At 39.2% G+C, this 22,537-nt stretch overlaps 1 protein-coding gene across 4 annotated transcripts in view; it reads left to right on the plus strand.

Annotated features, from left to right (window-relative positions):
* The window catches only part of EXOC4 (exocyst complex component 4), an 807,451-nt gene that overhangs the window by 340,260 nt on the left and 444,654 nt on the right, over window positions 1-22,537 (plus strand). For all 4 annotated transcript variants that reach the window (XR_009600448.1, XR_009600449.1, XM_060414840.1 and 1 more), the window contains exon 10: window positions 14,508-14,604. Coding sequence is in view for 2 of the 4 variants with exons in the window: in XM_060414840.1 (XP_060270823.1) it covers window positions 14,508-14,604 (97 nt within the window). In the remaining 2 variants the exon portion in view is untranslated. The remainder of the gene's footprint in view (window positions 1-14,507; window positions 14,605-22,537) is intronic.

Below are 22,537 nucleotides of genomic sequence, written 5' to 3' on the forward strand. Positions count from 1 at the left end.
CTCTTTGTTCTTTGGCATCCCAGCCTCCAAAACCTCTTCTTATTTATTGTTAGGAAGATAATTAAGGAACTGGTGGGTTTTTTTTTCCCCTCCTGTTTTAAACTAAGAGACCACCCCCCAAATAACAGAGTATTATAAATTTCACTTGTTACTTAGGAGCAAGAGTATATTCAGTTCTTGAACTACAAAATGTTATTTTTTTACTTTTTACTAAGAATCATTTCATGATCTTTAACTGAAAATCTAGGCGAGATTGTCTTAACTTGAAGCTACTTTGCTTCCCAGTAGCCTGCTCCTGGTGAAACTGAAACTGAAGTCGCTCAGTCATGTCCGACTCTTTGCGATCCCATGGACTGTAGCCTACCAGGCTCCTCAGTCCATGGAATTTTCCAGGCAAGAGTACTGGAGTGCGTTGCCATTTCCTTCTCCAGGAAAGTTTCCAGAAAATAAGTTAGTTCACTGCACAGTACTGTACCATTCTTTGTGCTTCAAAACACATACTGTTTATCCTCACAATCACCCATCACTGGGCAGTCCCTTATTTAGATGGTTCTTTCCCTACGTAATACCTTATATACCTAGTGAGTGACTCTAGGTAGAACCCAAAAGGACTTCCCTTTTCCCTCTGGTCTGAGGGATCTGGTCCTTGGAATTTCCTTTCTTTCTTTCATTTCTCATACTTACTCCCAGTCAATGACTGCCCATGCTTCTGACAGGGAAGAATGGCATCCTGAGAGATACATATCATTCCTATTTCATTATAAGCTTTGAGGACCACAGGAATCCACCAGCATCACTTGCTTTTCTCACAGGGTTTGCCATGTTCACATTAAATTATAGGTGGTTGGAAGTCAGAGAACTCCCAGCCGGGGTCCAGCCCCAGTGGATCCAGGGTAATTCGAAGGGGAGACAGAATCGGCGTCCTAGGAAAAAACTTACTTAATTACAGATATAAAGAGAGATTAGAAAAGAATAGTGTAGTAGGAAAATTAGTGGAGAAAAAGAGGCTGAATAACTTGGTTTACATGGTATACCAATAAAGCTTCGAGACAAGACGCTTGTTCCATCTACGTAGGCCACCGGCGCCCACTTGAATATTGGAGGGTGACCTGCCTTGGGCTCTCTCTTGCGTGGAACTTAAATGCCAGGGCAAAATTAGCAGGCCTGGCGAGCACCCACGCTCCAGATGGGAATTCAGCCAGAAAAACGGAGAACAAGAAAGAATGACACGGGGGAATCAGTCTTTCCAGAAACTGATACCATTTCTTTATTTTTCAGGTTTGCTTATATACTTTTTGTTATACATAGGGATGAATACAGAGTCACGTGGGGTCAGCAGACCTGACCCTTGTCAAAATCAGGTGCTTCGTATAAAATTATACAAAGGTCTTAGGGGTTTTACATCATCTTCTGGCCATGAGGCCTGCTGACATTTTATGGCCCTTTCTGATAACGGTCAGTCAACCAGAAAGCTTATATTTTCCAGGGGTGATTTTTTCTTAACCAGGCGCCACCCTCCAAATAAAGTTGCATTCCTATAGGGTGAGGGTGTAGTGGGTTACAATCAAGAAAGGAATTTACTTAGCCTAAGGTTTAACATGATTAATCTTAAAGGTTAATACTTATTTTTCCTATATGCTAGTTACATTCATTGTAAGGGCAGGGAATATGGAGATTTAGCAGCAAATGTTGGCTCAACAAATGAAAAACCCTTCACCAATATAATTTCTAATCAACCCACTATACTATACTAATAATTTTCTAACTTCTCAAAAGAGTCTGTATTTAGAAAGTTTTAAAGCATCTCGTGCCTCTCACGGTTGGGAGGCTGTAAACAATCACATGTGGCTGTACGAACCTGCTCAGGCAGGCTAGAGAACCTTCAGAGGAGTTTGTAAGTTGAAACACTCTTGTCACGCCCAGGAGTTTTTATTAACTGGAGCTGCAAGTTAACTCCTTCTCCGAGAGAGGTGGTGGGGGGTCAGCCCCCCGTAAAGTCAGAGGTATAGGTGAGAGCATAAAACAGTAAAGTAGGCAGACTCTGGTTTTGGGGGTAGATGCTCGAGAACAGGGGGTTTCCTGAGGCTTGATCCCGCCTTTGAGTATACCGAAGCCTCCTTCCTCATGACCTTTGCCATGAGCGGAGTTCCTCACGCTGGCTCCTGGCAGGAGGATGTTTTTCATGAGTATTAACCCAGAATTTATTCTCAGCATTTTCAAAAATTACACAGTGCAGGAGAAATGGAGACAAGGGTGTGGTATGATTGAAATGTACTAACAGTGAAACTTAAATATTCTTACCAAAAAAAAAAGTGAAGTTAGAGATGTGTTAATTATCTAGATTGGGCAAATCCTTTCATGATGGACACATCATAGATCAGATTCTTATGGTGTATATTTTAAATATCTTATGGTATTAACTGTATCTCAATAAAGCTGAAAAGAAAAAGTATAGACAAGGTTTTAAGTTAAAAAAAAAAAACCTTCATTTATATATTAGGACTGCTCATTTATTGTGAGACCTTTGAGACCCTTTCATCTTCCCCTTTTCATTTGTTGCTAAACTTAAAAATACACAAGACAATATATGGGCCTTAAATGAATAGACATGTAGAACTGACCTGTAGTAACAGTTGAAAAAAAAAAATAAAAAGCACCAACAGCAGCAAAGAAGGCTTATTGGAATTGTTTGCTTAAAAGGAGAAACAGATTTAAAAAAAAAAAAGAGTTTCTGTTCATGGTTAGGCATTAATACAAGTAGACTGTACAAGTTCTGTCCTCAAAGGTGTCAACCCTTTCTTGTCTTTCTGCCTTCATGTCCCTGGACCTCCAAGGAGCCATCAGGAGTAGTTTGAGTTTGGAGGGGTTATGATATCCTCTACTGGCTAGTCCAGAGAGAGGGGGCAAAGTAGAATTCCAGTTCTTGTTGTATCAGGAAGTGTTATTTCTGGCCTCAGGTGAACCATTAAATGTCTTTCCCATGAAACGTTTTCTGCATGGTGGTTTTATCCATAGAATGTTGTTTTTCTCAAGCTTCACTTACATTTTTGATCAAGAGGTTTCTTCGTGCATTGACTTGGATAACCAACTGTGATATTTATAGTGTTGATTACATGGAAAATGCATTTTGTGTGTCAAGCTACCGTAAGACCAGGGTTTGTTGCTGTTTAGTCAGTCGTTAAGTTGTGTCCAACTCTTTTGCAACCCCATGGACTGTGCACAAGGGCTTCCCAGGTGACTTAGGAAAACATCCACCTACCAGTGCAGGGGCCAGAAGAGACAGGGATTTGATCCCTGCATCAGGAGGAGCCCCTGGAGGAGAAATGGCAACCCACTCCAGTGTTCTTGCCTGGAAAATTCCATGGACCAAGGAGCTTGGTCGGCTGCAGTCCACGTTATCGTTGTTCAGTTGCTGATTTGTGTCCAACTCTTTTGCCACACCGTGGACTGCAGCCCACCAGGCTCCTTTGTCCAAGAGATTTCCCAGGCAAGAATACTGGAGGGGTTTGCCATTTCCTTCTCCAGGGCATTTTCTCAACCCAGGGATTGAACCCAAGTCAAAACCTGCATTGCAGGCAGATTCTTTACCTCTGAGTCACCAAGGAAGTCCCTAAAGAAAAAAAATCAGGACTTGCTGTTCCCCTATTTTAGAATTTTCCTGTGTCTCTCATCATCTACATCATTTGCTTCAACCTGTGAGTTTCTTGGAACTATAAAATGTTAAGCACAGGGGACTTCCCTGGTGGTCCAGTGGTTACCAATCCACCTTGCAACACAGGAAACGCAGGTTCGATCCCTGGTCAGAGAACTAAGATCCCATATGCCTGTGAGCAGCTAATCGCACGCACCACAACAAAAGATCCTGCGTGACACGAAGAAGGCCCCACTTTGCTGCAACTAAGCCCTGACGCAGCCAACAAAGACCCTTTAAAAAAATATTAAAAACATCGTAGCATATATAGTTGGGAAAAAATTGTTTGAATTCTGGACTTAGCATGTGTGTGACCTTGAGCAAGACACATCTCCCAAGCCCCCTGCTGCTGCTGCTTCGACACTTCAGTCGTGTCTGACTTTGCGACCCTCTGGACTATACCCCTCCAGGCTCCTCTGTCCATGGGATTCTCCAAGCAAGAATACTAAATACTAAAGTGGGCTATCTTACAGGGATACTATTATTACCCACCCCCCCTTGACCTTATTCCTACACCCTGTGTAATACTTTGCACCTGTCTTAATTGTGAACCTTGTAACATTACAACTAGCTAGAAATAAAATATTATTGAGCAATGAAATATAGGTAAGCCATTGACATAGCTTATGGTTGGAATAACTAATTTGTTTCTATTTTGTAGATTTTCTTCTACAAGTAATATTTTAAATGAATATAGTTTTTTAGCACTTTATTGAAACATGGATTCCTCACTGAGTATACTTCATGCAAAACACAACTGCTTGTTCCTGTGTGGTTTGTACATAGAATTCAGTCGGTCTGAAAGAAATATTCTTTATCATTTTCCATTTTTCATTTGCTTATTCATATACTTTTTAATTGAAGTGTAGCTGGTTTACAATATTATTTTAGTTTCAGGCATAGTAGTAGTAATAGTGTTAGTTGCTCAGTTGTGTCCAACTCTTTGCTACCCCACGGACTATAGCCCGCCAGGCTCCTCTGTCCATGGGATTCTCCAGGCAAGAATACTGGAGTGGGAGATGTGTGAAGAGAGTAACATGGAAACTTATATTACCATATATAAAATAGATAGCCAATGGGAATTTGCTGTATGTCTCAGGAAACTCAAACAGGGCCTCTGTATCAAACTAGAGGGGTAGGATGGGAGGGAGGTTCAAAAGGGAGGGGATATATATATATATACACCTATGGCTGATTCATGTTGAGGTTTGATAGAAAACAACAAAATTCTGTAAAGCAATTTTCGTTCAACGGAAAAATAAATAAAATTAACAAAAAAAGAATACTGGAGTTGGTTGCCATTCCCTTCTCCAGAGGATCTTCCTGACCCAGGAATTGAACCCAGGTCTCCTGCATTGCAGGCAGATTCTTTATTGTTTGAACTATAGGGAAGACCAGGTTTCAGGCATATAGCAAAGCAGCTTATTTATATACATATATATTTTTCCAGATTATTTTTCATTATAGGTTACTATGGGATATTGAATATAGTTTCCTGTGCTTATTCATGTGTTTATTTAATAAACATTTGCCAAGTGCCTATTGTGTACCAGAAATTATTTTAGGAACAAGGGTTACATCTATGAACAATAGTCTGTAAAGTATTTTTGCTGATAATTATACTCTAGGTAAGAGTTGAGTCCAAAAGATGATCCTTTCCTCAAAGTGGCTTATTGCCTGTATTTTCCTCCCAGACCCAATAGCAGCAGAACATCATCACCAATCTTGATTTTCTTGACTTGTCCATAATGTAAGTCATTTGAGGGTAAGGGTAGGTGTTTTATCTTTGTGTGCGTCTTAATCTAGCACTAAACATCAATCACACATGCAGACCCTTGATTGGTGGTGCTGAGAGCAGCAACAACAGCATGAAGTCATAGAGGTAATTTGTGCTTTAAGAATAGGTACTTTCTAAAGGACTTAATCTTAAAAAAAGCCCTCTTGTGACAGCTGTGAATTCAGAGAACTCTGAGACCATTCATCTGGCTCATAGAACCAATTTAAAACCCTATTTATTAATGCAATCAGGAATTCCATATTTTTTGTACTGTATGCATTTTCATAATTCTTAGAAAGTATTTATGAAACAAAATATTTGCTGTAAAAATGTTTACCTTTGAGTCATAAAAAAGAATGAAGTAATGCCATTTGCATGGATGGACTTAGAGATAAACATAGAAAATGTAATAGATGAGACAAAGACAAATATATGATATCACTTATGCATGGAATCTAGGAAAAAATGATACAGATGAACTTATTTAGCAAACAGACACTCACAGAAGACAAACTTTTGGTTACCATATAGGATAGAGGGGTATAGGGGGACGTGTTGGGAGAGGTAAATTAAGAGTTTGGGATTAACATATACTTGTGTGTGTGCGTTCTCAGTTGTGTCCACCTCTTTCTGACCCCATGGACTGTAGCCCTCCAGGTTCCTTTGTCTATGGAATTTTCCAGGCAAGAATACTGGAGTGGGTTGCCATCTCTTATTCCAGAGGATCCTCCCAATCCAATACCCACATCTCTTGCATCTCTTGCATCGGCAGGTGGATTATTTACCACTGCACCACCTGGGGAGCCCCGACATATACACGCTACGTGTATAAAATAGGTAAACACCAGGGACCTACTGTTTAGCACTGGGGATGATAATTCAATATCTTATAATAAACTGTAATGGAAAAGAATCTGAAAAAGCAACCCAGGGATCGAACCCAGGTCTCCTGCATTGCAGGCGGATTCTTTACCAGCTGAGCCATAAGGGAACCCCGCGAAAGTGTGTGTATATATATTTGTATAACTGAGTTACTTTGCTGTACACTTGAAACTAACATAAGAGTCTCAATTATACTTCAGATTTTTTTTTTCTTAAGTTAACCTTCACTGTGGTTCTTTTCTATGTGGAAAGGCCAACTTTAAGTCCAGAACACATTATAAATGTCAGGTGAGGCATACTGTTTTCTGTGGCTCAGCACCAATGGCTATCTAATGCTATACTATCTTCATCTAATCTCTTGGCACAGAGCATTTATCATTTTGACATCTATACATTTAATGTTGATCTTTTAAAAGTTGTGTATTTGGTTGCACTGGGTCCTCCTGGCTGCATGAAGGCTTTCTCTCGCTGCGGTGAGCGGGGGCTGCTCTTTTGCACAGGCTTCTCTTGTTGCAGTGCATGGGCTCCAGAGTGTTCAGGCTTCAGTAGCTGCAGAAGGTGGGCTCTCTAGTACAGGCGCAGTAGTCAGGTTGCTCAGGCTTAGTTGCTTCCAGGTTTGTGGTATCTTCCTGGACGGGGGATTGAACTCATCCATAGTCCCTGCATTGGCAGGTGGGTTCTTATCCACTGTGCCACCAGAAAGTCCTAATACTTATTCTTTTTAATTGAAAAAAGAAGACAAAGACTGGTTTTCTTCTGTAAGTATCCTTAGCAATTGTTTCAAACTTTCAGTGCAATGCTGTTGACTCCAAATTAAGACAGACATGTTTTTACTGATCTCACAAATGATATTGACTAGTACGGTAGTGCCTAAAGGATCATGGATAATAGTTTTTGAATTTGAACCTTTTGTACTTTTAGTGTATGTTCCTGTGCGTGTGTGTGATCATTTAGATCCTTATCCGCTTAGTAATTCTAAAGGGAAAAGTAGCTAATTGTTTATTTGAGATGTACCAGGTGCCAGACACTGTACTGAATGCCCAGGAGTACATTATCCTACTTCTTAAATCTTTGAAAAAGTTTATTGCAATCTTTGTTTCATAAATGTGAAAGCTGACACTCCGAAAATTTGAGTGCTCTTGTCACCCTTAACACTAGTAATACGTAGATATCTGGAGTCTGACACAAATCTTTTCGATTCTTCCCGTTGTACCATAGTCCTCTCTGCAGGAACCTTTCTTTCCCTTTCTTTTCGAAATCTTGGTTTTCTGTTTTATTAACATGACTATATTTATTATAAACGACATCAAATTCTAGCTGAAAAGAAGTTTGGGAGCTAACAACGTAGAAGTAGACGGATTCTTAAAGAAGGGCCTAGCTAAGACGCTGTCCTCCTGAAGTCACTGGGTGGCCCTGGCGGCTTTTGCCGGTCAGCCACTGTCCTGCCTGTTAGGACCAGGAACTATGACGAGGGCATCTCGGCCCCTTCGTTCTGCAGATTATGTGTTCTGCTTGTAGCACGGTTGTCAGTTCCCCGGCCTCTCCAGCCGTCCGTCATCTTTCCGCATTTTCCCTGGTGCCTGTCACCTGGCCTGTGACAGCGGGGATTAGACTGTGAGCATAATGAATGGAGGAGGAGGAGATGCTCCGTCCTTCAACCCCTGCTTTTCTGATGTTTGAGCAGCATGTTCCCCAAGAACGTTCATGACAACGGCTCCCAGCTTCCTTGATGACCAGAAGGCATGTGAGGAGAGGTGGTGGGTTGTGTCTCTCATTCAGAATATTGAAAAGCTAAACGTCAGAGGCGAGAGACTCACAGACCATACAGTTCTTTGGCCAGGGCCTTTACTTTTGGTTCTGACAGCTTTATTTTCAAGACTATTATCACCGGGTTTGTGTTGTTTATTAGTTATTTAGTAAGCTAGATTTGGACTTGTAGCCTGTAGAGAGGAAATCACATCAAATATAGTGTTGATGACGCTTGGTGATGGACCTGGAAAAGTCTACAGAGGTCCTATAGATGAAATTTTGGTTGTTGGTGGAGGTGGGGGCGATTTTTCTGTTTTCTTTTTCTTTTCAATTCTGCCCAGTCTCTCCTTTTTGATTAGTTTAACCCTACTCTGTGAATCAGTAATAGTCTTTGTGTAGCTAACAGGGATTTAGAGGAATCAAAGCAGGTTGTCTCTTGATGTATTGTCATCATGCCTGTACAGTCCCAGTGAAATCTTCTTCACACCAACATTTCTAGCGGCTCCTGTGCCTTGTTTTTGGTGTCGCACCTTTGTCTTTTATGTGTGTTCCTCATATGATGGTCATCAACAAATGTTGATTAGGCACACCTACCATTTATAGCACTTTGGGGGTACAGAGAAAATTGCTGACACGTGTTATGTTCTTGGCAGTTTATGAAGGACTTGCACATCTAATTCTGATAACATACTACTAAGTTAGGGCATTGTTTATCCCTTCATTCATTCAACAGTATATTTTTTGTAAGTACTTTCTGGGATGTTTACATTCCACACGGAGAACAGGTTACGTTAGAATTAGAAAACAAATGACCGTAACAGGAGACTTACGTTAAGGTTGAAGTGAAGTGAAGTGAGCTCGCTCAGTCGTGTCAGACTCTTTGCGACCCTATGGACTGTAGCCCACCAGGCTCTTCCATCCATGGGATTCTCCAGGCAAGAATACTGGAGTGGGTTGCCATTTCTTTCTCCAGGGGAACTTCCCGACCCAGGGATCGAACCCGGGTCTCCTGCATTGCAGGCAGGCGCTTTACCCTCTGAGCCACCGGGGAAGCTACATTAAGGTTATATGATCAGTATTATAGAAAGTCACTGTTGGGCTTCCCTGGTGGGCCAGTGGTTAAGACTCTGCGCTTCCAGTGCAGGGGGTGTGGGTTCCATCCCAGGTTGGGGAACTAAGATTCCACATGTCACGGAGTGCTGCCCCCCACCCCCCAGAAAAAGGCACACGGTAATCCAAGTCTATGCCCTGACCAGGAACGCTGAAGAGGCTGAGGTTGAACGGTTCTATGAAGACCTACAAGACCTTTTAGAACACACACCCAAAAAAGATGTCCTTTTCATTATAGGGGACTGGAATGCAAAAGTAGGAAGTCAAGAAACACTTGTGGTAACAGCCAAATTTGGCCTTGGAGTACAGAATGAAGCAGGGCAAAGGCTAACAGAGTTCAGCCAAGGGAACGCACTGGTCATAGCAAACACCCTCTTCCAACAACACAGGAGAAGACTCTACACATGGACATCACCAGATGGTCAAATCAGATTGATTATATTCGTTACAGCCAAAGATGGAGAAGCTCTATACAGTCAGCAAAACAAGACCAGGAGCTGACTGTGGCTCAGATCATGAACTCCTTATTGCCAAATTCAGACTTAAATTGAAGAAAGTAGGGAAAACCACTAGACGATTCAGCTTTGACCTAAATCAAATCCCTTACAATTACACAGTGGAAGTGAGAAATAGATTTAAGGGCCTAGATCTGATAGACAGAGTGCCTGATGAGCTATTGATGGAGGTTCGTGACATTGTACAGGAGAAAAGGATTAAGACCATCGCCAAGAAAAAGAAGTGAAAGAAAGGAAAATGGCTGTCTGCGGAGGCCTTACAGGTAGTTGTGAAAAGAAGAGAAGCGAAAGGCAAAGGAGAAAAGGAAAGATATACCCATTTGAATGCAGAGTTCCAAAGAATAGCAAGGAGAGATAAGAAAGCCTTACTCAGTGGTAAGTGCAAAGAAATAGAGGAAAACAATAGAATGGGAAAGACTAGAAATCTTTTCAAGATAATTAGAGATAACAGGGGAACATTTCATGCAAAGATGGGCTCAATAAAGGACAGAAATGGTATGGTCCTAACAGAAGCAGAAGATATTAAGAAGAGGTGGCAAGAATACACGGAAGAACTATACAAAAAAGATCTTCTTGACCCAGATAATCACGATGGTGTGATCATTCACCTAGAACCAGACATCCTGGAATGTGAAGTCAAGTGGGTCTTAGGAGGCCTCACAACAAACAAAGCTAGTGGAGGTAATGAAATTCCAGTTGAGCTATTTCAAATCCTGAAAGATGATGCTATGAAAGTGTTGCACTTAATATGCCAGCAAATTTGGAAAACACAGCAGTGACCTCAGGACTAGAAAAGGTCAGTTTTCATTCCAGTCCCAAAGAAAGGCAATGCCAAAGAATGCTCAAATTACCGCACAATTGCACTCATCTCACACGCTAGTAAATTAATGCTCAAAATTCTCCAAGCCTGGGGGGGATGATTTGGGGGAATGGCATTGAAACATGTATAATATTGTATGTGAAATGAATCGCCAGACCAGGTCAATGCATGATACAGAATGCTTGGGGCTGATGCACTGGGATGACCCGGAGGGATGGTATGGGGAGGGAGGTGGGAAGGTGGTTCAGGATGGGGAACACGTGTACATCCATGGCAGATTAATGTTGATGTATGGCAAAACCAATATAATATTGTAATTAGTCTCCAATTAAAGTAAATAAATTTATATTAAAAAAAAATTCTCCAAGCCCAGGCTTCAGCAATATGTGAACCTTGAACTTCCAGATGTTCAAGCTGGTTTTAGAAAAGGCAGAGGATTGGAGATCAATTTGCCAACATCTGCTGGATCATCGAAAAAGCAAGAGAGTTCCAGAAAAACATCTATTTCTGCTTTATTGACTATGCCAAAGCCTTTGACTGTGTGGATCACAATCAGCTGTGGAAAATTCTGAAAGAGATGGGAGTACCAGACCACCTAACCTGCCTCTTGAGAGATCTGTATGCAGGTCAGGAAGCAACAGTTAGAACTGGACATGGAACAACAGACGGTTTCCAAATAGGAAAAGGAGTACGTCAAGGCTGTATATTGTCACCCTGCTTATTTAACTTCTATGCAGAGTACATCATGAGAAACGCTGGGCTGGAAGAAGCATAAGCTGGAATCAAGATTGCCAGGAGAAATATCGATAACCTGAGATGTGCAGATGACACCACCCTTATGGCAGAAAGTGAAGAACTAAAGAGCCTCTTGATGAAAGTGAAAGAGGAGAGTGAAAAAGTTGGCTTAAAACTTGACATTCAGAAAACTAAGATCACGGCATCTGGTCCCATGACTTCATGGCAGATAGATGGGGAAACAGTGGAAACTGGCTGACTATTTTGGGGGGCTCCAAAATCACTGCAGATGGTGATTGCTGCCGTGAAATTAAAAGATGCTTGCTCCTTGGAAGGAAAGTTATGATCAACCTAAACAGCATATTGAAAAGCAGAGACATTACTTCGCCAACAAAGGTCCGTCTAGTCAAAGCTATGTTTTTTCCAGTGGTCATGTATGGATGTGAGAGTTAGACTGTAAAGAAAGCTGAGCACCAAATAATTGATGCTTTTTAATTGTGGTATTGGAGAAGATTCTTGAGAGTCCCTTGGACCGCAAGGAGATCCAAGCAGTCCATCCTGAGGGAAATCAGTCCTGAGTGTTCATTGGAAGGGCTGATGTTAAAGTTGAAATTCCAGTACTTTGGCCACCTGATGAGAAGAGCTGACTCATTGGAAAAGACCCTGATGCTGGGAAAGATTGAGGGCAGGAGGAGAAGGGGACGACAGAGGATGAGATGTTTGGATGGTATCACCAACTCAATGGACATGAGTTTAAGTAAACTCTGGGAGCTGGTGATGGACAGGAAGGCCTGACATGCTTTGGTCCATGGGGTTGCAGAGTTGCACGTGACTGAGCGACTGAGCTGAACTGAATGCCATTGTGGACATCAGGAGAGGGGCATTTGACAGTTTGGGCAATACCTCCTGGGCCCTAAAGGAATGGTAGGAGACAAGCAGTCTCCCCAGATAGAGCCCAGTGTGGGCCGAGGCCTTGAGGCAGTCATCATACAATGTGTTCAGGGTCCATGAAGATGCTAGTTTGGAGATGTGTTAATCAGAACTGTGTGTAATTGTTGAGTATCTAAACTCAGAAAGCTTCAGAATTTTTAGAAGCTGTTAGAGATCATGCAGTCCACTCATATTTGACCTTTTAAGATATACTCATACTCATATTGAGTAGATTAGTGCATTATTTTCTGTAGATTTATTTGTTTCGTAGGAAGTCATTTGAACCATTTATGTTGTTCCTAGAGTGCAGAATTTAACCTGGTTTCTTCTGCGCATGTGCATGTTTCCTTGGTGATTCAATTGTGACTTGGTTTTATGATCTTGAGAAGTATTAATAAAGATATTTTTATTCTGTGTGTGTGGTTTCTTTTTGGTCTGTAACCAAATCATATGAAGTTTGGAGGAGGATTTTTATTATAGGAGTAGTGTTTGTTGTAGCATTGATTCTCTCCTTTTGTTTTACTTTTAACCAAGCAAAATCATTGACTTAGCAGAACACTGATACCTCCAATGCAAATATAATAATGGATTTTCTTTTCCAAATGAGAACAAAAGGCTCATCATTTTGAATCAAGAGCTGTACGTGTCGTTGTATTTTCTGTATTTCTTAAGAAAAACCATTCTTTGATTCATTGGTGGAAACAGCTGATTCAAATGGGATTTGTCTAAATTCTGATGCCTCTGGGAAGTCTTGATGATCCAGGCTTTAGATTTCTTAAGCTTCACATGTTTTTATCAGTCAATTTCTAAGATACCTCAGAGACCATTAAAACAGATAATAAATCAGGTGAGGTTTAGTTATGTTTGGTATCATGCAAAGAACTATAATTAAAAAGAAGCTGTTTAATTCAGAAAGAAAGAAATGCAATATTGTATGTGAAGATTTTTAGGGTTTTGAAAGTCTATTGAATAGCAGCTACCTTCCCTATCCAGAGTTCTGATACTATTATGAAATAATATATGTAAGCAAATGGAAGGTAAAATACCACTTCCACTTTTCTATTGATAGAAGGCAGACTGAAAGTGTAAGCTAGTTTGAGAGCAAAATGAGTTTGCTTGCTGAATATCAGAATTAGACAAATTTGCTTGCTTATAGAAGGTGCTGGACCACTTCATCCTTCTCTGACAAGGTAGGACCTTTATTTACTAAACTTAGTGAGACAATATTGACCTTGTATAGGCATTCTGATTTCTGAAGTGAAATAAGAATGTTGCTAAGCTGTGCATGCCCAGCGTTTTCTTCTGTTTTACCAAAGGAGTTTACTCCCCCCGAGTGAGTGAAAGATGGAGAGAGGCCAGAGATTACTTTAATTGAGCTTCATTTTAGTGCAAAGAAACAGGAATAGTGATCTGGGGGACATTTCTCCCAACACCCCTCGATGTACTTTTGTCACATTGTAAACTCTGAAATTAGGATATATCATCAATTAGTGACGTCTTAATGGCTATTAACTGGAAAATAGTCATAATGAGTTGTTTTTGCCTCCGTATGTGTGAGCTGAGTGGTTATTCTTCACATCTTAACCCTTCAGCATTTCAATTAGTGATCCTGTTAAGGACCATATGAGGAAAGAGTATGAATTTTGCTTGATATAAGAACACTTTCTCTTTAAACCTTCTAATAGCATCAAGAACATATCAACATTAAACCTTGCAGAATGGATATCAGCAGTTTGAAGTAAAATACTGGATGTACTCAAATCTTAATAAAGTCTTAAATTTATTTATAAATTATTTGATCTAGTTTTATAATTTAAACTATAAAGAACTTTCAAGAAGAAAAAGAAAATTCTGCATAATAAGGAAGCATTGCATACTTTAGTTAGCAGGATTTCTTTTTTCTTATTGTTGCTTATAACAGTAGTGTATCCTAAAACTAATGCGGTTTTAGATTTGATGAAATAGGCTTGGTTAGGTTTATGTGGGCCTCTGCTCCAACTTTTGCAGCCCTACCTAGATAAGCCTGAGTGGCTCATCTTCCTTCCTCTGAACTGTGCTGTCAAAGGTTGACACTGAAACAGTTATTCTTACTGTCCTTCCGTGTTCTCCAAAGTGAAAATGCTTATTTAATGAGGAAGACTGGGTCAAGTCATTCAAAATAATTTAGTAAATATTAAAGTCAGCTGTTTCAAAGTTGATATTCCTTACGATAGTATAACATCCATCAGATAAGCTTTTTTTTTTTTTCCTCTAAGTTCTAATAAGCTAATCTCTTCTCTTTTGCTCTTTTTCTGAAAGGGGGTCCTGATGACAACTTAATTGAAGGTGGAGGAACAAAATTTGTTTGCAAACCTGGAGCCAGGAACATTACCGTCATATTCCATCCATTACTAAGGTAAGTCAAATCCTATGTACTTACTGAAGATCAATATTTTCATTATTTATGCTGATATACTGAATGCCAGTAGGTCTGCCAGCATTGAAACAAGTCATAAAAAGACCTTGTTGCATTTTATAGGGCCTCACAATCAATGTTCGTCAATAGAAAAATGTTAACCCTACTAAGTAGCTACTTAGTCTCGAGAGTAGTACTGCATAAATACGTTTGTTTGATTTTCTTTCTTTCCCATTCTTTGTCCCTCTCCTCGTTACCATCCCTCTCTTTTCCTCCTAAACTATTTCAGGGTTGGCAAAACCCATGGAGAAATCTAACCCGTCACTTGTTTTTGTAAATAGATTTTTATTGGCACAGTCATGCTTATCCATGTATGTATTGCCCATGGCACTGCTGGGGCTCTAGGTACAGGGTTGAATATTTGGAACAGAATCCATATGCCTCATAAAGCCTGAAATATTTTCTTACTGGCCCTTTACGGGAAACATTGCAGACCCATGATCTGTCTCACTGATTTAAGCTAATGACTCAGATACCCTTTGAGAATTAGCAGTTCTGTGAACAAATATGACTTACGAAAACTGAAAAGCATTAAATCAATCAATATGGTTTATATATTGAAGCATAAAACTTGAGTAGAATGAAATCTATCACAATGCTCCGTTTATTGTGATAATATGATTTAAGAAAAGAAGAATCTGTGATGCTTCCATTTAAAAAACTCGTAAGAACTTCCCTTGGTGGTTCAGTGATTAAGATTCTGCACTTCCAATACAGTGGTGGCAGGTTAAATCCCTGGTTGGGGAACTAAGATTCCACAATGCTGTGTGAAATATATAGTGTCAATTAATGTATATAATTCATTATATGCTGTGTGTGTGTATATATATATATATATATAAATATGTATATGTACACATATATATATTAAGTGAAACATTTAGAATTTCTAAATTAATTAACTATCAAATATATCAACTGACTTTGGTAATTAGTGTAGGACTTAACGTTTTTCCAATTACAATTGATTTCTACTTAGTCAGTGTTCCTAATTGTTAGGAAAATAAGAAGATAGCTTAATCATTATAGGCATCTTCTGACCTAGTTCAGACACCATAATTTACTGCTAAGTATGCTATTACTTCAATAAATGTAATCCTAATATTTACATTTGTTTTTAATTATGGAAGAAATCTTTGGGAAGTTTCATTAGCAGTATTGTCACTTTTCAAGAGGTTTTTTTTTTTTTCCCCATAAACTTATTTTTTTATTTTTAAACATGAAGTTAGGAGAATAAAAAGTGTATATACTTATTTCACACTGAATAATACATTTCTGGTAAAATACTAGTAGGGTTGAATGTATTCCTGACAATTCTTTTTAAACTATTTTATTTATGTTGCTTCACTAGAGAGTTGTTTTACAGCTTGATAATACTTTTACCAGTGTAATTCACTTGTTTAGTCTCTCCTTTCATAAAGTAGTTTAATTGATTAGAACTAGGGAGAATTTTGTTGCATAATGCAAATAGTTAATTATTCTTTCTCTGTGTAACTCTTAGTGGAAGTCACAAGACTGTTAAATGGTCTACAAGGTGATTTAATTCCTTCCTAAGCAAATGATCTTTATAGACTTTAAATTAGCCTTTGGGTCAGATTTTAACCTTGCTTCTTATGGTTCCATGGGCTTTTGGAACTTCAAATGACTAAGATCTTTTAGTGTTGTTGGTTTTTGTTTTTGTTTTTTGTTTTTGTTTTAATTTTTGCTTTTACACTTCAGCATTGGCTGATTACTGAATTTATGGTTCCTTCTAAAGTTTACAAGTTTATGAGAGTTCCCTGGTGGCCTAGTAGTGAGGGTTATGGGCTTCCACTGCTCTGACTCAGGTTCAATTCCTGGTCAGGGAGCTGAGATCTTGCAAGCCCTGCAGTGTGGCCAAAAAGATAAAGAAGTTTAAAAATTTAGTCTTGACAGTGAGGAGAATCAATGTGCATTATCTTGCTAGTACATTTTACTTTGACAGTTATCATAAAGCATTTCTCCTGTAGTCATTCATGTATTCATTTTTGTTGTTGTTCAGTCACTAAGTGGTGTCGGATTCTTTGCTACCCTGTGGACTGCAACACACCAGGCTTCCTTGTCCTTCACTGTCTCTGGGAATTTGCTCAAATTCATGTCCGTTGAGTTGATCATGCCATCCAACCGTCTCATCCTCTGCTGCCCCCTTCTCCTCCTGCCCTCAATCTTTCCTAGCATCAGGATCTTTTCCAGTGCTCTTTGCATCAGGTGGCCAAAGTACTGGAGTTTCAGCTTCAGCATCATTCTTTCCAATGAATATTCAGGACTGATTTCCTTTAGGATGGACTGGTTTGATCTCTGTCCTTTCCAAGGGACTCTCAAGAGTGTTCTCAACACTCTCAAGAGTGTTCTCCAGCAGCACAATGCTAAAGCATCAATTCTTTAGCGTTCAGCCCTCTTTATGGTCCAACTCTCATGTCCATACCTGACTGCTGAAAAAACCATAGCTTGAACTATACAGACCTTTGTAGGCAAAGTGATGTCTCTGCTTTTTAATACATTGTCTAGATTTGCCATAGGTTTTCTTCCAAGGAGCAAGCATCTTAATTTTGGGGCTACAATCAGTGTCTACAGTGATTTTGGAGCCCAATAAAAGAAAATCTGTCAGTTGCTACCTTTTCCCTATGTATTTGCCTTGAAGTGATGCCAGATGTGAAGTGGGACCGAATGCCATATTCTTAGTTTTTGAATATTGAGTTTTAATCCACTTTTTCACTCTCCTTTTTTACCCTCATCAAGAGGCTCTTTAGTTCTCTTTGCTCTCTGACATTAGAATGGTATCATCTGGATATCTCAGGTTGTTGATATTTCTCCCTGCAACCTTGATTCCAGCTTGCAAGTCATCTAGCCCGGTATTTAGCATGATGTATGCTGCATATAAGTTGAATAACCAGGGTGACAGTATACAGCCTTGATGTACTCCTTTCCCAAGTTGGACCTAGTCCATTGTTCCATGTCTAGTTCTGTTGCTTTTCGACCTGAATATAGTTTTTGCAGGAGACAGGTAAGGTAGTCGCGTATTCCCATCACTTTAAGAATTTTCCAGCTTTTTGTGATCCACACAGTCAAAGGCTTTAGTGCAGTCAATAAAGCAAAAATAGATGTTTTTATGGAATTCTTTTACTTTTTCTGTGATCCAGTGGGCGTTGGCAATTTGATCTCTGGTTCCTCTGCCTTTTCTAAATCTAGCTTGAACATCTGGAAGTTCTTAGTTCACATACTGTTGATGCCTAGCTTGAAGGATTTTGACAGCTATCTTGCTAGCATGTGGAATGAGGTAATTGTAAAGTAGTTTGAGCATTCTATGGCATTGTCTTTCTTTGGGATTAGAATGAAAACTGACCTTTTCCAACCCTGAGGCCACTGCTGAGTTTTCCAAATTTGCTGATATATTGAGTGTGGCACTTTAACAGCATCATCTTTTAGGAACTGAAGTAGCTCAATTGGAATTCCATCCCTTCCGCTAGCTTTGTCTGTAGGTTTGAATACTAAGGCCCACTTGACTTCACAGTCCAGGATGTCTGGCTCTAGGTGAGTGGTCACACCATGGTGGATATCTGGGTTGTAAAGACCTTTTTTATATAGTTCTTTAGTTCTTCTTGCCACCTCTTCTTAATATCTTCTGCTTCTTTTCGATCCTTGCTGTTTCTGTCCTTCATTTGCCCATGCTTGCATTGCTCAGCCTAATAAGACATTGTGTGCAATTAAACCCTGAATGTAAGCTTTTAATGGTGAGAGGTCATCTAATCAGTTTTTCTGCCTGTGGGTCTAAAATGAACAAAAGTGTACTGAAATAAAAAGATTTCTAGCCATGCCTAGGTAGATTCTGAGATACTTTGACCAAAATATAAACCTAAAAAATAATAGGATTTATATCTGCCTCCCACCACCCCTCTCCCCCAACCATTCCCACTGACATATCTGTTATTTTTTGTTTCTCTGGAAACATTTAACCAGAATGGATGAATTTGCTCTAATAAACTGGTTTTATTTTAAAGGCATTGAATTGGGGGAATGGAAGGAAGATACATTAATGCTGAAGCTTGAATGGCATGTTGCCCTTCTTTTGTCTAGGTCTGCCATGAATTTATATTTCCTTAAAAATTTATATTTTTCAGTAGTTACATTATGTTTATTATTAACCATCATGTAAATGTTAATAAAGTTAAAAGTAAAGTAAAATGAAGTCACTCAGTCATGTCTGACTCTGTGTGACCCCACGTACTGTACCCTGCCAGGATCCTCTGTCCATGGGATTTTCCCAGCAAGAATACTGGAGTGGGTTTCCATTTCCATTACCAAGAAAGTATGTATTTTATTGAGGTATTAACCACAGTTTTCTATAGAGTCATAAGTTTCAGTTATAATTAATACAAAATCTAACCATTTCAGGAACTTTGAAATTACTTTGTGGCTGCTGTTTGGGAGGGGGACGGGGGAGGGAGTGAGAATTTATTTTTCCCTATTTTTAAAATTTCTTATAATTCTTTATTCTCTAAAAGCAGATTATATTGTACCTTAGATTTGTTAGTGGGCTTCCCTGCTGGCTCAGTGTTAAAGAACCTGCCTACAAATGCAGGAGATGCTGGAGACTTGGATTTGATTCCTGGGTCCAGAAGATTCCCCTGGAGTAGGAAGTGGCAACCGGCTCCAGTATTCTTGCCATGGACAGAGGAGCTTGGTAGGCTGCAGTTTACAGGGTCTCAAGAGTTGAACATAACTTAGTGACTAAGCAACAAGGACAAGGTTTGTTAGTACAGTTTTTTCTTATAGCAAAAAAAATGGGTGAAGATAGAGTTGTTACTTGAAGAACTAATTGACTGCAGCCATCAGTCAAGTATTTAGAAAACAGTCTAAAGCTTTACCTCTCTATTCATGCATTTATCATTGCATGCATTCTGGAATAACTAGGCACATTAGTGTGGCTTGTTACTAATGTGTCTCTAATGAAAACAAAACCATGTATTTGACTTTGGTATTCACCATCTCATATCTGTGTATAAGTTTTTGGTTTTAAAGGTGGAATCATCAAAGAAAGGTGGTGGGATTTAATGCCAGTGCCTCATCATTTGAGAAACAGAAATTCCAAGTGTTTAGAACCAGTCAGACATGAGAACTCAGGAGTTCAAAAAAGTCTTCTCATTGTGTCCTCACGTAGCCCCTTCCCCTTCTAACTAGGGCCCTAGTCCTATTGTATTAGGGTCTCACCCTTATGAAATCATCTTTTCTTAATTATCTACTGCAGGGAATATACATTAAATTTTGCAGTTAGAAGAAATTTGGGGACTTAATTTATTAACTGATTTATTTGATCATTCTTTAAGCACTAAAGCCATTGTTTCAATGGAAAGGAGATTTGTGTACTGCATGGTAGAGAGGACAGGCCAATAAAAGTGGATGTGGGGAAGCAGGTGTCAGTGACCACTTTGTAGTCTTTGGCATCGGTCAAGTCACTGTGTGTCTTCGTTTTTCATATATCTATAAAATAGAGGAGTTGGTTGGTCTGAATTTTGTTTTCTATATTCCAAGTTTTGCAATTTTGTGATTGGGAAATGCTTCTTACAATATTTAGGTACTCCAACGGCCTGACATTTAATATCTGCAAAGTCCAAATACAGTGCATTGTTTCTTTTGCTTATTTGCTTTAACTAGCCTTTAAAAGCTATTTGGCTCTTTAGGATAATGAGCACTTTGCATTTATGAAGTACCTTTCTTATGAGATGGTTGCAAGAACAGATGTTTGTAGTCTTGGGGTGACTTGGCAGATGTAAGAGGCTGGAGACATAGTTTATGATGATGGTATTTAAAGTTGCAAAAATGTCACTGATGCTTCCTCTCTTGAACACAACTGAAATATTCAGTATCTGGGCTGTGAGCATTTTTCACTATTTTTAACCACATTTCATTAAATCAGGCAGCAATTAAACACTTCCTGGGTTGAACCAAAAATATTTATTAGTCAGTAAGGAGTAAGCTGGCATTTAGGTCAGTTAGGGGGATGAAACTTTTATGGCCACATGGGTTTTGCTGATAGTGTCTCTCTGGTTTTCTGTGTGCCTTTCTTTGGGCAAACAACGGTAGGAATGACAGGTAATTGTAATCATACCATCTAATCATTCTTGTCCATAATTATGGAGAAGAATAGCTTCTAAAAGTTAATCATGTCAGATGTATGATGGAAGCTGCCAGTTAGCAGCTGTGTAGGGAACTGTTTCATAGCTTCAGAGAATGGCTATTAGTAAAAACTATTTTCTAAGATTTCATGTTACTGCTGTTTGAATATGCAGAAAGCACTCTTTTTATGGGTGAAGCCATTAACATTCATCTGTTTGGTACCATAAAAGTCCTCTGTCCCTCCTAACACTTATGTTTCCCTAAATGGAAAATAATCTCTAATACTGGTCAACGTTGACAATACTATCCAAAGATACTGGGCAAATGCTGTTATGCCATTAGCCTATCAAGATGCTCAGTTCAGTTCAGTCACTCAGTCGTGTTTAACTCTTTGCAACCCTGTGAACTGCAGCACACAAGGCTTCCCTGTCCATTGCCAGCTCCCGGGGCTTGCTCAAACTCATGTCCATCAAGTCAGTGATGCCATCTGACCATCTCATCCTCTGTTGTCCCCTTCTCCTCCCGCCTTCAATCTTTCCTAGTAACAGAGTCTTTTCCAGTAAGTCAGTTCTTTGCATCAGGTGGCCAAAGTATTGGAGCTTCAGCTTCAGCATCTGTCCTTCCAATGACTATTCAAGACTCATCTCCTTTAGGATGGACTGGTTGGATCTCCTTGCAGTCCAAGGGACTCTCAAGAGTCTTCTCCAACACGACAGTTCAAAAACATCAATTCTTTGGCACTCAGCTTTCTTAATGGTCGAACTCTCACATCCATATATTGCTACTGAAAAAACCATAGCTTCGACTAGATGGACCTTTATCAGTAAAGTATTTTCTCTGCTTTTTAATATGCTGTCTAGGTTTCTTCCAAGAAACAAGCATCTTTTAATTTCATGGCCGCAGTCACCATCTGCAGTGATTATGAAGGAGTTATTCTGTGTAACTTTCCATATATGAGAGTTTTTTAATAGTTGTGGCTGTACTATAAATTGTTGTTTTCTCTTGAAGAGGTAGTATGGTTCTGTGGGCAGCTTTGCATAAGTTTTTTAGGGTTTTTTTGTGTGTTAGTTTTGTAATAAGCTTTGCCAACAAATCTAAGTTTTTTATAGAGAATAATTTGGGGGTAATCACTTAAAAACTATGAATTATGCAGATTATTGGTCTCAACCTGCTCTAGCTCAAAAGGTCTTTTCAACCTTTCCTGGTACTGGCTTGCTTATAAGTGATTTAATTTGGTAAGACTGTTTTATATCTTCAGAACTCCAAGTCTGTGATCCTATAATATCCTGGATTTTTGCCCTTTGTAATATCTCTCTCAAATATTTTCCCAACATTACTTCCATAGTAAAGGGAGTAGTGGTTCCCATGTATCTTCTTTGTGAATAGGGTACCCAGTAAATATCTGTTTAAAGAATTAATAGGTAACTTATAGGAGTGCTTAGCAATTATTTGTTGATTTGAGGTGAATTTTTCATTAAATATGAATAAAAATATAAAGGGAAATGTTTTAGTAATGATATTGAAGTAGCTCAATCTTTCTTTTGTATCTAAAAATGGTGTGTATATTTCATATATGTATTAAATATATATGTATATATATCTGTGTGTGTCTGTGTGTATATATATGTACACATATGTATTTTGACATTGTTTCATCTCTATTGTAACTACAGAGTGTTTGTTAAAGGCTAAAATATCACAATGTTAAGGTGAATTCGGAAATTTATTTTTTAACATCATT

The sequence above is a fragment of the Ovis aries genome, chromosome 4 (assembly GCF_016772045.2).
Source record: "Ovis aries strain OAR_USU_Benz2616 breed Rambouillet chromosome 4, ARS-UI_Ramb_v3.0, whole genome shotgun sequence".
Classification (NCBI taxonomy): Eukaryota; Metazoa; Chordata; class Mammalia; order Artiodactyla; family Bovidae; genus Ovis; species Ovis aries.